The sequence below is a fragment of the Anas platyrhynchos genome, chromosome 11 (assembly GCF_047663525.1).
Source record: "Anas platyrhynchos isolate ZD024472 breed Pekin duck chromosome 11, IASCAAS_PekinDuck_T2T, whole genome shotgun sequence".
Classification (NCBI taxonomy): domain Eukaryota; kingdom Metazoa; phylum Chordata; class Aves; order Anseriformes; family Anatidae; genus Anas; species Anas platyrhynchos.
Window position 1 is genome coordinate 6,382,427 of NC_092597.1, and position 18,252 is coordinate 6,400,678.

At 33.5% G+C, this 18,252-nt stretch overlaps 1 protein-coding gene across 1 annotated transcript in view; it reads left to right on the top strand.

Moving 5' to 3' along the window:
• UNC13C (unc-13 homolog C) overlaps positions 1-18,252 on the top strand; it is a 167,936-nt gene that overhangs the window by 77,062 nt on the left and 72,622 nt on the right. Inside the window, exons 11-14 of the mRNA XM_072043348.1 lie at positions 6,230-6,399; positions 7,867-7,982; positions 8,790-8,953; positions 16,036-16,186. Coding sequence (XP_071899449.1) covers positions 6,230-6,399; positions 7,867-7,982; positions 8,790-8,953; positions 16,036-16,186 — 601 coding nt within the window. The remainder of the gene's footprint in view (positions 1-6,229; positions 6,400-7,866; positions 7,983-8,789; positions 8,954-16,035; positions 16,187-18,252) is intronic.

Here is an 18,252-nt window from a genome sequence, read left to right on the forward strand (position 1 = left end):
TATTTTAGGTGATATAATGTTATCAAGTGAAAAACCTACCTAATTTGAAAGCATGTTTTCTATACTATGCACATATATAGCATTAATAAAATAGCTCTGACTGGGGAGAGCATAAAATTTTGTTATAACTGTATCAATAGTATTCATAGATCTCATATTTGTTGAGGAATCTATTGTTGGTGTCTATTCTAATTTTGTAGGGAACTTCAGTAACAAATTGTTTGGACTTTAACCTTAGATGTTATAGATGCATTCCTGTGCCTCAGACACTGACCATGAAAGTTAAAATAAATAAATAAATAAATAAATACAAATTATTCAACAGTATGATTACCATAGGTGAAAATGAGGCACTTCATAATATCTGGTACACTTTAGACTCTGGGCTGGGTTGTTTGTAATAGTTCCAAGACTGAATGTTGTCAGATCTGAAGAGTCTTGTAGGATCCTTCTGTCTCATTTCCTTGGCTACAGCCCCAGAACTGAAAATGATATCATTTTTTGTCAGCACATTACTGAAGTTCATCCCTGACCACATAGTAGATGTTTCAATCTGAAATATGTTTACTAAGGTTTGAATATGTTTTCATGCCAATTCTAACTCTGGCAATGCTCTCAGGACTTCTTTCAGAAAGAGATTTTACAGTACAGGAAATTCCAATTCACTTATACTATAATGTTCCTTTCCTTTAAATATTGCTTTAGGATACAACGCATTCCTGACTGAGAATGGTACTAATCTGATAATAATATCATTTTTTTTAATGTTATTCCCCTACATGTATCATAAGTATTTCAGCATGTATTCTTTTCTCAGCTTGATTACTATGTGTCACAGTATATGATGTGCATTTAACTGCTCTTGTCAAAGTCAATTAAGGATTCTGAAAGGCTAATATAAGCCCTAGGTTTTGTTTAGAAAATTTTGTGTGAAATAATTTTTTGTGTGCCTGTTTATTTTGGCAGATTTTTTATATTTTTCAGAAAAGCTCTAGTCTACCCTGAAAGTACCCTCAACAGTATTATCAGATAAAATCAATAGATATTATATGGAAGGTGTGTGAAAACAGTTGTATAGTAAATTGTGAAAAGTTGTTATAATAATTTTAAAAGGATATACAATTCCAGGGTTCAATAGAACACAGCCTTATTTGAATTCTTACTGAGAATATATGCAAACTGGTAACACATTACAATAGTCTAACCTGTGGAACTTTGTTATGTATGTCTATTAATCTTATGCCTAACAGTGTTACTCAAAACTGAGTGTTAATTTGATACAACTTTATCTGATGAAACCTTGTATTGGTGATGATAAAGGGGATATATCATTTTTATTAGCATCCATGAATTTATGAAGCAGTAACAGAACAGCTTAGGATCCTGCAGACTGCCCAGTCAGGATTCAGGATCTATGGTTAGTCACCACGTGTAAAAGAACATTTGAAAAATAGCCAATCACCACAAAACAAAATAGTTGTCTTCAGGATATAACATTGATTCCTTTCCTTTTCCTTTTTCCTTTCACAAGGAAGACATTATTTCTCATCATTCCTTAGGGTTCAGTCATTTGCAATTATCTTTGTCTTCTTCAAGAAGGTGGAATGTTGTAACATGAGAGATGATCTCCTTGTCATGTAGCACAATGGCGATTTTCACTTCTCTGTTCTTTGACTGAAATCTGCTGCCTTTTGATTGCAGAGGTTATCATTCCCGTTGTGAGTTTGAAAGAGGTATAACCCTAATTGCCTCTTCTATTTGTCTGAGAAATGGTACTAAGTAAACCAACTATACTAAACAATGTATGTCCATTCCTTACACAGATTCAAAGGCCAGTACTAGAAATGAAGTCAATTCAAAAAAAAAAAAAAAAAAAAAAAAACACTCATAAACTTCTTACAGGCTACCTGTATGTAGATCATGTTTTCTTTTTCGATTGTATTACACCAGTAGATGTTGAAGTGTCATATCTTATTGAATGACTGTGAGTAAAAAAATGCAAAACTGCTTTCTTGAACTTAATTGTATGAGTTGCATAATATCAAGAGTTGGATGAGCAACTCAGCAAACTTGGTATGAAGTTCTAAATTTATTTCTTTGAAGATGTGAGCATGGCTACCATAAAATCACTGGAAACACTGGAAACAAAAAATCTTAAATCTTATATTTAATCATATTACCAAGACATTCATTTAAATTTCCCAATCTGTTCTGAAACAAGGACTTGGAAAAAAATGGCTCACCAGTGTGCATATGTTCTGTCACAGCAAATAGAGTGAGGGCAGTATTCAGGTTGCAGAATCATATATAATGCTAATATGACTGTGTGGCTAGCAGAATGTTTATACCAACACATCCTGCAATGCTCTGTTAAATGTCCATGCCACAGAAACCTGGGATACTGGCATAGATTTCAATATGAGTACTCATAAACAACAGGAGAGCTTCTGTACACCTGTATGCACCTCAGTAAACTATCAACTAAAGAAAACCACAGGAAGAATACATCTTTCCTTGAAATGTGTATTTTTTGTACAAAAGCTAGAGAAGTAAATAGGCCAGCAGATGTTCCCTTAACTAATATATTATAGGTACCAAGGGCTTTTTTTTTTTTTTTATTCATGTTATCAGAAAGGAGATATCAGAATAGTTTTTAATTGTTTTATTGAGTAACAAGGCATCAGTGATGGGTGATTTTTTTTTCAACCCCATAACAAAGGGGCAGGTTTTTACTGCCATCTGTCTGCTTGCATCTTTAGTTGAACTTGTCTGATATGGGAAGAGAGACCACTCAGTTACAGGGGAGAAAAATATGTTGGCTGTATGGTTTTCAGTTTTGTACAAACTTCTAAATATATTGGTACTTCAGGAGCATCCAACACAATTATAGAATTCTCATGATTTTCTTGACTGTTTTCAACAGTTGACTCAAATTGCTGAAATATGGAAATCTGTTTGTTTATTTGTGTCAGTGTTGTTTAGCAAGCATACCTCTCCAAATTGCCTTGCAGACTGAAGGGATCATGTTTCCTCCAACCACTCATTATGTTAACACTTCAGCTGCAATTGTCTAATCCGGAAGTCTTTCATATAAATGGATGATTATTTTATATTACTCTTTCTATTTTGGCTGTTATGAGGACATCATATGGTTCTGACAAATAGCTTCAATGGATATCTTTTACTCCATTCAGTGAATGAAAACAGACACTGTGTGACTTAAATTAGATCAATGAAGAGTTTTTTTCTGAAGACAATGATTGCCGCTTGGCCAATGTAAGGGTCATCATTAAATTGTTAGTATTTGTCTGATCTCTGATATTGTTGAAGATTTCCTGGTGGTATACTGAAAATATCATTAAAGATAAAGATATAAAATCCAATTGAGTGTGCCTGGGAAGATTTCCAGTCACTCTCAGGAAAGAAAAAATGTGTTTGTACAAACTGGACTGTCTCTGATCATTCTTGCTTCTGTATATTTTAGCAGATAATGATGAGAAAAGGTATCTTCTAGCACCAAACAGCATTGATGTAATTTAGACACTATGATAGTTGAAATCTCCATGTTGAAGCTGACCATTGCTTCATAATTCAGATATTTCAGTCCAGAGTTTCTGATGGAGACTTTCTGGCATCTACTGCAGGTATCCAGCTGGATGTTTTTTTTTCCTTAGAATTCCCTTAAAGAGCACCACTTGTACAGTATAACAGAAATAACCAAAACTTCTTCTGTTATAGCAACACCAGATTGTGGATAAATTATTAAAACTATCTCTACTATCTATCTTATCTGAATATAGAGGAAATTTTTCAGCTTTCAAAAGTATCAGTACCTTCAGTCTCCGTGCTAAAGAACAATTCACTTTTCGCATTTCCTGTGTCTCACCTTCCTGCACACTTTTACTAAGCATGTAATAGGGAGTGGCTAGAAGGTGGAATGTTTTGAAAGTGACATACATTGCATTTTCTTGAATTCTTTGGGCTGATTTTCCTGGACAGATTAAGCAGAGGTAGGAATCCCACATTTTTGTAAAGCCACACAGTTCTGCAAAGATGTTATCAGATAGACTAAAGCAGGATGTGTATCTCTTTACATAGTGCTGTTTTTGAGAGGCTAGGCAGGTAAGCAGAATCATGCAGAGACAGCTCTGTAAGCTTAATAGTAAATCTCCTTGCAACCTCAATGCTGCAGGGCAGGCAAGTAAAAATGCATTCATCCACCCTGCCCCTGTCCCTTCCAGCATCACAAGTCTATGTAAGTTATGGGGTCTCGAATAGGAACATTACAAACATAGAAGCAGATCTGACTGATCACTAAAGGTTTAGACAAGATGATTAACATGTGATTATAAACCCATTGGTAGTGCCACCACCATGTCTCACTAACCTAAAATTAAAGCAGAAAAAGATGTGGGAAAGATGAATGAATCAGGGAAAGGCACAGTGGTGCTGACCATCTGAACAAATATTCAGCTATAGCTACATTAATCAGCTTAATCAGCTTATGTAGCTTAATCAGCTACATTAGAGGGAAATATGTGTTGTCTCAGGAGAATAAAACACGGTATTTGTACTGAAGTACATTTCCCTGAGGTAGCATCCCCCTGAGAAGCAAAACAAGAACAAGACTTCTACTAATAACACAGAGATGGTGGTGAGGGTCACATAAATGCCTCACCAGTGATGGATCTCCCTATACCACAGTAGAAAATCCTCATTTAAAATTTCTATTGAGTGCACAACTAAATGCTATTCAGGACTCTGTCAGTGTTAATCAGTAATTCGGGGCTACTCATTAGGAAAATTAGACACTTTGGTTCTGGGTATAGCCTATTTTCTTAAGACAAGGATGTTTCTTTGATCCATCTGCATCTGTCTTCCTATTTTTTTATATGTCTTTGCCAATAACTTCTGAATTTTGCAGTCACTCAAAGAAACCTCACAGATTCCCTAATATTGCATCTGTCAAATTCTCTGAAAACAGACAAACAGAGATGAGAGATGCTAACAGTGCCCTCAATATGAGCTCACCCTGTAATAGACACCAGGGAGTCCATATGAAGGGGTAATTTATAAAAATCCCAATTATGAGACAAGATGCGATTGATGATTGCAGTTTGCTAGATGTCAGAGAAGCTGGCCATAAGACAAAAGGAAACCAGATTTCAGTAGTCTTGCTAATCACAAAACAACATATATTTTAATTCCAGAGATATCTTCAGTGTTGAAATTTGGAATATGAACAGGCACAAATATTTTTGTGATATTGAGTGATGTCACAGTGAGGCAAGGTAGAAGTGCATGCCATTTTTAGTGACTGATTATCCCTGACAGTAATAATGGCACTTAAAGCACTTTATACTTCCAAAGCCTATTACCACTGCTAATTAATTCTTAGAACACACCCTGAGGGGTGCCAGTTGGGAGATAAGTTATAGTATTACTGTTTTAATGCTGGAATTGCTGAAATAGATCATTGAGCAGTGGTGGTGCTTAGAATAGAATTCAAGCAAGAATTCTTAATCGAGTCTCAAACTAAGGCCTTGGAGCTGAGACCAAAAAAATATTATCCACTGGGATCACTCTCATGCCTCCAGAAGCTTTTCAAATTAACTCAACTCACGAGGGTTTAATAAGCCACTTAAATTTGCAGTTTTTTAGTGCATGGCAATCTGTCCCTACTTCTCCTTACAAGGGAAACTGAGGTCCTGGAGAAGAGTAAAACAAATCAGTTACTCAAAAATTTTGTTCCCCATATGGAAAATTGTCTCTAAGATTTTCTTACATTTTTTATTATTATTATTTATTATTACTAGGCCACTACTTCTGTGGTCTACTATATGGACTACAGAATATTCATGAATGAAAAAATATGACTGATCTGACTGTATCTTTCCTAAGATATTTGTAGAGTAATAGCACCAAGAAGTACTCATTGTAAGTTAGTGAATAGTTTCAATGTTCAATAGTTTACAACATTCATAAATGCTATCCACATGTATACATAATTCAGTCAAGTTACTCTCTTTGCTTTCTATATGTATTTAATTCTAGCTTTCCCCTGGCAATATGGTATGAACTTCTATTTCATTCAATATTGCAGTTATTGGTATTCTGTTACATAAAGAAGTTAAGCAAGTATACAGAATTCAAGCACAATGAATTAGATGGTAGTACAAATGTACGCAGCTTATATGTGACATGTTTAATTTTATTACTGTTTTTACAGTGAATGTCATAACTCTACAGATAGAATAAAAGTGAGAGTATGGGATGAAGATGATGACATCAAATCTAGAGTAAAACAACATTTCAAAAAGGAATCAGATGACTTCCTTGGGCAAACAATAATTGAAGTAAGAACACTGAGTGGAGAAATGGATGTATGGTATAATTTAGGTACGATTCTTACTGTTGGTTATTTTGTTTGTTTGTTTTGTTTTGTTTTTTAACAACTTTAGGTAGAATGTCAGCATCTGTAGATTTGGTGCTTCAAAATATGTAGCTTTGGTACTGATATGCAATTTTTAAAATCTTAGATGTTACAGGTCAATTTGAAAATAAAAGATATTTTCTGGGTTTCAGTCCAGAGTTATAATTACAGAGAGCAAATTAATCACAACAAAGACAAATATTTCAATTTAATATAAAAGTTTTTTAAAAAATGCAAGAAAAGCCATCACTTCAGACTAGTCCATTCGCAGTATTATTATATGGTAAAAAGTTTTACTAGTGAATATTTTCTTTGTGTGTATTCACTTTATTACATTTTGTAAGATTATGTATATACCATTTTTCTATACCTAATCATCCTTGTTTTTCATTGTTTAGATCCATCATTATTAATGAAACTTGTTTGTTCTTCTGTTTTGTACATGTTAAATGTGTTTACATGCTTACTCTTAAATTCAAGGCAGTCTTCTGGAGCTCAAAATGCTGTCTGATATCTTTAATGACTGTACGTTCTTGTCTGGTCAGGTCTTAAAAGTGTCACTCTTTGAACCAGAAGTAAATCAATGATAGTGTGTCTCTGAATGTCTTCCCTTAATCTAAATCTAAGCATACAACTCTTCTTTAATTCTGAAAACCTTAGTGTGCAATAAGTGTTCTGAAGTAACCATTTTAAAGTTAATCTCCTACATTTGATAACAAAAATTTTTCAGTAACTTTTTTATCTAGGTTGCCTGTTCTCAGAAACACTTCAGGTGAATTGTGTGACATAAGTTTGTGAAATTATAAAGCTCCTTATTTCCTTTTCAATGGTCCTTGTTTCCTTGGCCAATGTTTTGTTGCATAGTAAAATGTATGGATATGTATTTGATTTCTTTTTAACAATGGAAATAAAGCTTTGCTTAATTTCCTTTTTAAGATTAGATATTTTTTACAAATAAGATATTTTACAATTAAGATGTGTCATTATGAATTCCAAATTTTATTCATTGACAGTTGTCATTGACAGCAATGACAGCAACTAAATAACTAAAGTTATTTATATAATTTCATTTGTAAGACTCAGCTTAGCTGAACTGGAATAGATTTCTTTTAAGAACATTTTAAATTTCTCTAAGACACAGTAGCCTGGGCTGTTGCTATAGTTTTCATAAGTAAAGTAAAATGTTAATAATGAGAATAATAATTATTGCAGATACCAGATAGAAAATGTAAATAATTTCTATTGAAAAAGAGAAAGTGTTGCTTAAAGTGCTATGCAGCCTGTTTAGCTTCATGGCCTGAACTGTATGTGAGCTATTTAAAAGGTGTTATCTTGTTCTCAACAGCAGGACTTTCTGGCTCTAAAATGGAAGTTTTTCACGTGACAGTTTGTGTTCTTCATCGTCACTAATACATTATATTTCTGCCCTTCAGAAAAACGTACAGATAAATCTGCTGTCTCTGGTGCTATAAGATTGAAAATCAACGTTGAAATAAAAGGAGAGGAGAAAGTTGCTCCCTACCATGTGCAGTACACCTGTTTACATGAGGTATGTTGGAGAAGTTAAAGAAAGCAAACTATTATAACAGTTACTATTCAGTTGTTGCACAGATAAAGAAAAAATAAAGATAAAAATAAAGATAAAAAAATAGAATGTTGATAAAAACTACTGTGACACTTCAGGATGAGCATATTTTTGGTTGGCATACCAAGGTTCATAGTCAAAGACAGAACAGTGTAGCATCAATAGATCATTCCTGCCTGGAGTCAGGAAAAAAAAAAAAAAAAAAAAAAGGAGGTGGAGTCAACAAAGTTCTCTCCCATCAGTGGTTTGTTGGTTTTTTTTTTTTTAGTATTTAATCCTCCACACATTCTTGCTAGCATCAAGAAGACTAACCATTTCTGTATAGTAGAGAAATCATATAGATTACTTCTGTCAATAATTAAAAAACTAAAATCACTGATGAATCAGTGTATGTCTTTCAGAGATTTTATTTGTATTCAATACTTCTTTATAACTTCATGATTTAATCCATTATCAAGGGCGTATAGGAGAGTACAGAAAGTTTTTGTGCAACTTTATTTTGTAGTCTCTCTGTGCCAGTTCACTAAGGTGACTTTATGTGAGATAGATCACAGTGCTGAATCATAGGCCTATACTGCCAGAGTTCCACTACCCACACTTACAGAGACACACAACTGCATTTAGTGTCGTGGACGTTTTGTTGGTGCCAGCCTTTTATAAATAAATAAATAAAATCTAAGTTAATGAGCATATTGCTGATTATACTGGACATATTTTTAGAATTCCACTTAAAAGCTAAAAATTCCTATTTGAAAAATTTCTTTCATTTAGAATCTATTCCATTACTTGACGGAAGTTAAAGGTAATGGTGTTGTAAAAATCCCTGAAGTGAGAGGTGATGAAGCCTGGAAGGTGTATTTTGATGATGCTGCACAAGAAATTGTAGATGAATTTGCAATGCGTTATGGAATTGAATATATTTATCAAGCTATGACGTAAGTATTATCATGTTTGTTGTTTTTTGTTTGTTTGTTTGTTTTTGCTGTTGTTTTTTTTTGTTTGTTTGTTTTTTAACACTACTGTTGAGAATGTGTGAGTAAACTAATGAGTTTCAAGCCATTGTGCTTTCATTTTCCATTCACCCCGGTTCCTGACGTAATTCTTTCTGTCTTTTGTGTCCCTTTGATTCTCATTGAAGGGCTGCTCAGATGCAATGGCATTAAGATATGTTATAAATATTTTATAAACTGTTACTAGTATTACCACTAATGCATTTCTTAATCCTTATCATATTTATGTGTGGCAAGGATCAGAAAGACTTCACTGTATTAGATGGGATCGGGTATTTGTACTATCTAGAAGAGGGTTTCACAGGCTACATACTCATTCCGAGGAATATGGAAATCATCATAGAATGACAGCAATGGCTATAGTAACCTTCTATTATAAACATAAATAATTAATGCAAACCATTTTTAATAGTATTAGAACATATTACTACATTGTCTATATTGAAGTAGCTGTCTGATTACTTTAGAACACAACACCACTGAGTTTAGAAGCCTGATGACACGAGAGCCCTATCATATATTCTTACCTTGTCCAGTAAAAAGTTTGCCAGTGAAAGGGGTTATATTCTGCTTCTACTGCAGCCATAGGAAAACAGAGGACTCCAAATGAGTTCTTTGACACTATAGAAAGCTGATATTATGGAATTTTAAATCAGAACATTCACTGTGTTTTCTCCATCTCTTTAGAGCACATCTTAAAGAATTATTTTTTTTCTATAGTATGAGGGCACATAAATATATAACGTTTTCTTTCTATTGCAGAATGTAATGACAACATCTGATATTGCAATGAGCATCTCTTTCCCTTCATATAGCTCATTGTGAATTATTGTTCTGGATGTCTATTAAGAAGGGAGAGGGTATATTTGTAATATATAACTGTTTAATGTTCTTCCTCCAAGGACCTTAACGTTGCACAGAAGAATTAATTATACTTGACAGTTCCCCCATGGTATTGTATATCCCTACTACCTACGGAGAAATTCATGAACTAGTTTCATGAATAGAAGTTGGAATTTCTGATTTCCTATTCTTTGCTAGTGATTGTTTTTTTTCTTGTTTAAATTTCCGTCACCCATGTATGCCTTTACATCTTGATTAATATATGAAACTTATTAACTAGCATAGTATTATAATTTTATAACTTGATTTAAAGTGATATGCCCGTTTTACCAAAATTTTAATCTCTAAAGTGATAAAGTTATTCTTGCTATCCATACAAAAAATAACTCAGGGTTGTAGAAGATGAATCCTCAACAGCTACTGATGCCAAGGGAGGTTTATTATTACCATTTTGCTTGTGAAATAACGCAGGTCTCTATTTAGCATTAGTGTTTACTCTTACCTACAGCCCAAGTAGTTTGTTACTTCAGTACAGCATGGCTGTACTTAACTGAGCAGTCTTAACTGAAAAGGTGATTTTGAAGGTTCTCCTCTTTCATGTCTTTATTATGATTGTGTGAAAAACTACAGGAAAAAAAAATCAAAGTACTGGAAAAAGTTTGAAACTGACTTTTAAAATTCAAATGTAGCAGAAGTCAGCATTGTAAAAATAGAAATATAATTGACATGCAAGAATTTTAAAAGTTTTTTCATTTAACAGTGTTAGAAATGGGTTACATTTTCATATTAAGAAGATGCTTTACTTTAATTTTAATATAAAACATAACATACAGACTTTGATTAAAGGGAAGTAGATTTAGTCTGAACAACTAACTTGGAACTGGGCAAATAATGCAACATACTTTTCAGAAATCCTTGCACAAAAATTCTAAGTCATTTTAAGTTACGTGACCTACTTTGGCTTGTCCTCTTCCTGTTCTTGTTCTCTTCTGTACCTTTTCCACCAGTTTACTTACTGTTTATAACCTCAAGCCTGGCATTTCCAGCAAGTATAATAAGAAAGTGAATTTGAAATTGGTAGTCAGAAATTTTTATTTTATTTTAGAAAGTACTAGTAAGCCAATTGGCTTTCAAATTTCTTACGTGGGTTATCAGCACTCTCAGAGTCATGGATATTATTGCATGTGATAAACGTGGTTCTATAAATTTTGAGAATTTTATTAAAGACACAGAAGCAAAAATTCACATAAATGTTACTTGACACTGATGTTGTCATCAACATCACTAACCAAATTACAGGTAGAACAATGCAGTGATCTAAGTAAGGGCATAACAAAATTATATCAATAGGTTCAAATTTTCCCTACAACAAATAAATACAATTTGGGTCTGTTTTCAAGATGGTAGCGCAACATTTACTCATTAGATGAACCTGCAGAAGAGATCTCCCTGAACTTAAAATGTTGACCCAAACTACATTTCCACAGTCCATCTTGTTTCCTGAGGGCAGTTGATACAATATTAATGTTTTCTCACATAGCAACTGCTGCTGAGTCCCCTTGGCAGAGCATACACCAGAAGTATGACTCTGTGAGTGAGTGGCGTTATTAGTGCCTTCTTATTTCCAGCTTAGGGTTACTCATGCACTAAGGATCTTTAGGTCTATTAGAAGATTTTGGAAATTGTAAGTCAGTAATACAATTATCTGTTAATTATTTTGGTGTCAATTTTTAAAAGATAGTACTGATCACCTCTACATGTATTTTTCAAAATGCATGTGGTAAATAGATCTGATGAGATTTCTATTAACTTTAAGGTTACCTGAAACTGGCAAAAATAATCTGATATCCCTATTTTATTTTATACAAAGGAAATTATTGTTTTTCCTGTTTGTAGAAAACATATGAGACATGTTGAAATGTTTTCTTAAGTAGGTAGCTTGATCACATCTTTGTCAGATTCATGTTGCGGTATTTAAAAGCACTTCTGAAAAATACTGGCAATGAATGAAGGTTTGGTATTATCACTATGAACTGGGAATGCTGAGTTCTAGTCCAGGTCCATGCAATTGAACAAATTATACACAAATTTGCTGTGTATACTAGAGCAGTTTCTCTCAATTTTATAAAATTTAGATAATAGCATTTAATGATCTACCTTCTAGGAATGCTGAGAAATGTTTGCAAAGCACTTTGAACATGACTAGCATGATAGGAGTTTTAAGTATCAATATATGCCACTATATCAATGCAAGACTGTGATATATAAACCCAGCAAGAAAATACTTTAAAGAGAGTCTAATGCTAGAGAAAGACCAGGAAGTCAGTCTCCTGGCTTGGCCTTGAAAGGCTGCAGATACAAAAGAATATGAAGATTGAAGCCCTAGACTCTCTTCAGTATGCCTCTCCTGCCTTCAATCCCCAGCTGGATCTCTTCTCTTCCAGATTCTATATAAATTAGAAAATCCAGCAATTATTTAGTTCCTTAGCCTAGCTTTTGGGGGGATTAAAACCTTGTTTCATCACACTGTCTACTTGTGCTGTAATCTTATGTCCTTAATACTTCAGAGACTTGCAATGATGCTCTAAAGTAGCAAAAAAAAATAATAAATAAATTAAATAAATTAAAAAAAAAAAAAAAAGAATATGAATACAAATATGTGGTGGGATTTTCTTTAGGTGTTTGTACATGCATAATTAATGACCTGATCTTTCTCTTGGAAACTGACTTAAATTATAAGAGGATTTCTTTAGTGAGATGCAAAAGTGTTAGAAAATTATGATTTTAGAAGTTTTCCAGGTAATTGCTTTTTAATTTCAGGGCAAGTTTGTTACATATTTACTTTAAACTACCTTATGGATCACACACATACTCTAAGCACTCATCAATAATTAAAGCACACTTCAAACCTAGGATGAGTTCAAGACTTGTCCTATACTGACCATAGTGATAACCTAGCTGTAATGATAGGTGATTGTATTTAGCATCACTTTTAACTTGCTGTGAGTAGCTGATGTGAGTAGTATCTCAAATGTCTGTCTGTCTTCAAATGTACAGGTTTTGTAACCTGTCTCATTAACTAAGGATGTTAAGAATTGTTTTGCCACTAATTTTAGAGAACCCATGTCTGATATCTAGGTACGGAGCAGAAGAGATCAAGCACATTAATGAAGATTGATTCCTGAGCCTAGACATCTGGAGAGTTTTGGAGTTACCTTCTTTTTAAATGTGCCTGTGACCTGACACAGATTTCTGAAATAAACATTGCAATTTAGATGTCTCATTTCTGAAGCAAATTAAAGTGTTGGAGAGGGCTTGTTTTGGAGCAATGTGAGGTGCTGGCAGAGTAGTATTTTCAGCTCATTTCTTAATCTGTAAATGAGCATTCATAGTCTGATTCTGTGCACTGAGAGGGAATACTTGAAAAGCAAAAGAAGCATCTTCATGCGCTGCCTTCTGCAGCACATCATGATCTCTATTTTAAATTATACCCATAACCAAAAAATATAGGCTAACTGAAAAAAAAAAATAATGAGTTATTTGAAATCTGTTATGTGAAATAACAGATTGCCTAGAGGACTATTTAAAAAAGCATCTGCAAATAGACTATGCCAGTGATGTGAGAGACCCTGGAAAAGACATTATTGTCTCATTAGCAGAAGCAAACTTCTGGACCCTTAGAACACCAGAGAGTGGGAATATGATGAAGAGGGTCACTCACAAGAACATCAGGCAGGTCTCACAGCGAAGGAATTCAGAGGACCTCTGGAAGAATAAGAGGGTATCAGGAAAAGTAACATAGGTAGAATGTGTGTGTGTAGGCTTGTAAGAATTGTAAAGAGCTTGTTTGTTTGTTTTAGTATCTTTAGGAACAGAAAACACAATTACAAGATTCAAATAAACTGAAATGATGTGTTTTGGGAATTCTTTGAGCAGTGACAGAACTTAGCTGAAGTTCAGCATGACCATGTTCAGTCAAAATTCAAGTTAATTTTTTGAATGGGCACTAGACCCATATGGTACTGGCCCAACACATTGCTTTGCTTATGCTTTTAAGGAAAAATTGTAGAGAGGAGCCAGATACTCCTGTTAGGAGGAGTGTACTGCCAAGACAGGACCTTAAGACATGCACAGAGCTGCAGAGTGATTAGAGTTTCTTCACCCTGTCCTGTTTGTCTGCATCCTCATTTTCACCACTTCTTCCTTGGCTAATCCCCCTCAGTGTCTTTCTCATCTGTATTCATTTATCCCTGATCCCCTTATCTTCTTCACAATCCTGCCTAACTGCAGATCTTGAAATTTTATGTTTTGCAATAATGTTATTCACTTTCTTCCTGTGTTAGGTCTTTCATACATCTTCTATCTCTTATGCTTTTATATGTGTATATATATATAAATTCTTTGTACATAACATGCATACTTCTTATTTTGAACAAGTAAACAGGTAAACTTAAAACTGGTATTTCTGACGTTTTTGTTTTTTTTTTAACATTTAGAGTAAATGTGTTATATAATACCTCCTTCCAGTTCAAATACTGTATACTTACAACAGATTTTTTTTTTTTTCTTGGATGACCTAATTTAGGCCTGCCATTATTTTCTCACTGCTCAACAGTGTTTAAAATGTTGCCTAATGAATTCTAGTTTCCCATGAAAAAAAATTTATAAAAAACAGAGCTCAGACCTGGGTGGAAGTCAGGGTTAGTGGTTTCTTGTACTTGTTTGTCCAAGGTGCTATGAGCAGTAATGGTCTTTGGTTTCTTTACAAAAAGTGAAAAAAGGTTACTAGCAAGTCAGGGAGTTGGAACTATTCAAAACCTAATACAGAATCATGTCATATTGTTATTATGTTTGTGATCAGCACTCATCCCAAATTCTTAAAAGATTCTGTTTAATAAAAGCTAGAGTTGCGTCAAAAAAACATCCGGTTATCAACTCTGAACATTGGTATGGCTAAATGATGGGATGTGTTGAGCTTGGGAACCAGTTGCACTCATGTACTGTGATGTGGCAGTTTCTTCCTTTCACTCTTCCTTCTGTTACCATAGAATTTAACATCATATGGGCATGAACTCTCATATTTGTACTGTGACCTATATAGCTCTACATACTGGAGTAGGAAACTGCTGAGTGCCAGATCTCACAACTACCTTAAACAGCTCTAACTGAACTGCTCATAACGGGAGTATAAGGTTCATCAAATCTTTCATCCTTCTACTGACAGCTTCAGCTATCAGTAGTTAACTGAGTTCATCACTTTGAGCTTCATTTACGTGTTCCAGTAGTGTATCTTCCTGTATCTTGCATGATCCATAAATTGCTGTATGGACACATGTGTGTCCATATTTCTATGTGATGTGCTTGCAGTATATTGTGCAGTATACTCCCTTGTTAGCTCAAGCTCCATGCCACAGGACTGGCTGTGCTGTAGTTTTTCTCTGGCATCAAAACATTCCAGATGTAGGGAAGTGGAGAGCAACTACAGGCTTGTGGGAGAACAAATCTCCTCAGACTCAGCAGAAATTGGGCGATAAAGCCTTTTCTCTCCTAAAGCCCCAAACCTGCTCAATGATGGATTTCTCTATCTTTAAAAATTACATTTTCCAACATGAAGCTGGTTCAGCATTAATAGACTGATTACTTTATGTTTACTGTCCTGAGCCAAAGTGCAGCAATTTCAGTTAGGTAGAAGTCAAATCATGGTGAACCTGAAAGTTGCTGTTCACCTTTCATAATAAAGTTGCCTAAAATATAAGCCACAGTAAAATGATGTTTTGAGTCTTTGTATTATTATCAATTAAATTCTTCTCTAATTGAGTATAGATCACTTGTGGCCTTTTAAGATTGAAAGTTCATGTTTGGGTTTAAGTTTGTGTTTAATAATTAATGTTTTGCTTAATAGCAATCAAGATAGTTAAATTATATTTTTCTCCTTGTATTAACAGAGTGAGAAGCAAATGTGACTCTGATGTGTTCAATTTGAAAATATCAGCATTTAACAGGTGGTAATTATATCAAACATCTGGATTTTTTTCATTTTTGTCTATACAATTGTCCATGAAATAGCTTGAAAGTCACGCCATTGCAGCTGAAAAGAAATTGTGGTGACAGAAAGTGCATAATCCTTGCCACCTTAAATAACTGTCAGTTTGTTTGAATTACAGGCACTTTTCCTGTCTGTCTTCTAAATATATGTGCCCTGGTGTTCCAGCAGTTATGAGTACATTGTTGGCCAATATAAATGCTTTCTATGCTCATACTACAGCAACAACTAATGTATCTGCTTCAGATAGGTTTGCAGCTACTAACTTTGGGGTAAGTAGATTTTATTTTTCAATGGAATACTGATCCTTATTTTCTAATATATGATACGGTGTTAACTTCTTAACTCAAAATAATAATTAAAAAAAAAGTTGGTCATTTTAAAGAATCCATGTTGCAGTTACCTTTTGAAGATTTTACCCAGTCTACATTCAACCACTATAAAAACTAAAGAAGATACTATTCATTTTCTTTTAAAACCCTTATAAGGTTATATGCAAGGAATATAGGGTAGAAAAAAACAGCACACACATATAGAACTAAAATCTTTAACAACCAGTTTTTATCTTTATTGCAATTGGTCTTGCAGACTAACTGCACTAGACTAATTACAGGTTACAATTGCTTTCTTGGGGCATTAGAAAACTCATACTAACCTAACAAATCTAGTCATAAATATTTGTAGATAACTTGTCTATAAAAATTGACTTTTTTTTTTTTTTTTTGGCTAAAATATGGTGCACCGTCCAAGCCCTGGGCCTAGATGTCAGAAATTTTATGCAGACTACCAGAATCTCAAGATGTGGTAGTACTTTGTTGTTGTTGATTTTCTTTCTATGGATATATATTTTACAATGTAGATAAAATATGACAACAAAATTAAAATACACTGTCTAATCTCTTTCCTTACCTTACAGAGGTAGATTATAAACACAATTTGATGTTGAAAAATGCATTAATTCTTTTCCTTATTTGTATATGCTCTCTAATCATTTCTCATTTAACAGCATGTATGAAAACATTGTAAAATTTTCTTTAAAATAGTTTATTGACATTAAATTAAATATGTAACAATTAAAATTTAATAAATACAAATTATAGTAGTGTGAAGTAGTGTCAGAGGTTGTAATGTTCTTTTCCATCACTAAGAATAATAGAAGCACATGACTTTCAAGATTTTCAAGACAACTTTATGAAATTACACATTTTAACTAATAAACCAAGGAAGATCTATTTCTAATTTTGCTTTTGTCTTCTCATCAGAAGTCACAAACAATTATCAGATTATGCCCAATATATTAATCCAATCTGTACATGGAACAAGTGTAAATTTTTAGTTTTTTAAAGAAAAACATTTGCTCTGACTGATAAAATAAATTTTGATTTGCAGCAAACAGTGTTTGATATAGGAAATGTCCTTTTTTGAGGGTGATGTGGATACAGTCACACGTTTTGAGAGCAATCAGATCTTGCTACTGCCAACAGTCTGCTGCTTTCACATAGGCTGGCAAGGATTAAGGACAATATTCCTGTGTTATTTTTTCATACTTTGAACAGTTGAAACAAAACATGTCAGCATTTCATACACAAGAATCTTTAAGATAGAAGTCGTGTTTAAAAAAAATAGAATAAAATAAAAATGTGTAGTAATAATACCAAAGATTGTTTTTTACTATTGCTGAATCTTGAGTGTTCTTAGGATCCAATGCTACAGCTTACAGTAAAATACAGTAGATAATCAACAGTGAGTTCTAAATACTCCTAAAATAATACTAACACTAATAGTACTAATGTAATAATATATTTTTGCATTTGGGGGATATCAGAAGTCTGTATGTAAGTTCCATTAATAATCATTGTATTTAAATCCATACAGTAATTTTTTATTTTTTTTTAGGAAAATACTTATTTTAAATGTTAATTCATTTTAAATGTTAATGTTGGTGGAAGAACTCCCATGTATATGAACCCAGGTCTGTGTCTTTAGTTTGGAGATAGCATGTTCCTGAAATGGAATTTTATCTCCTGATGCTAGAGGTTTGCTTTGAAATAAGAGTATTAATGCTGCTCCATTCTAGAAAGTAAAAAAGTTCCACAGATGAATAGCACAATCAGAATATTTATGGTTTAATTACTGTTTTACCATGACAGTGAAATATGTACTTATTTTGCTATATACTTACTCTACTTTTTTTTATAAACTCATTGATGGTTTAATATGGTATGATTCTACATATTTGTTGAAACAAGACAACTCTTTCCATGTTCAAGCCCAATTAGACTTTCGAGTTTTACCAAGATTTTGAAATTTAGAATGTTTTGAATAGATTTTCTGTTCT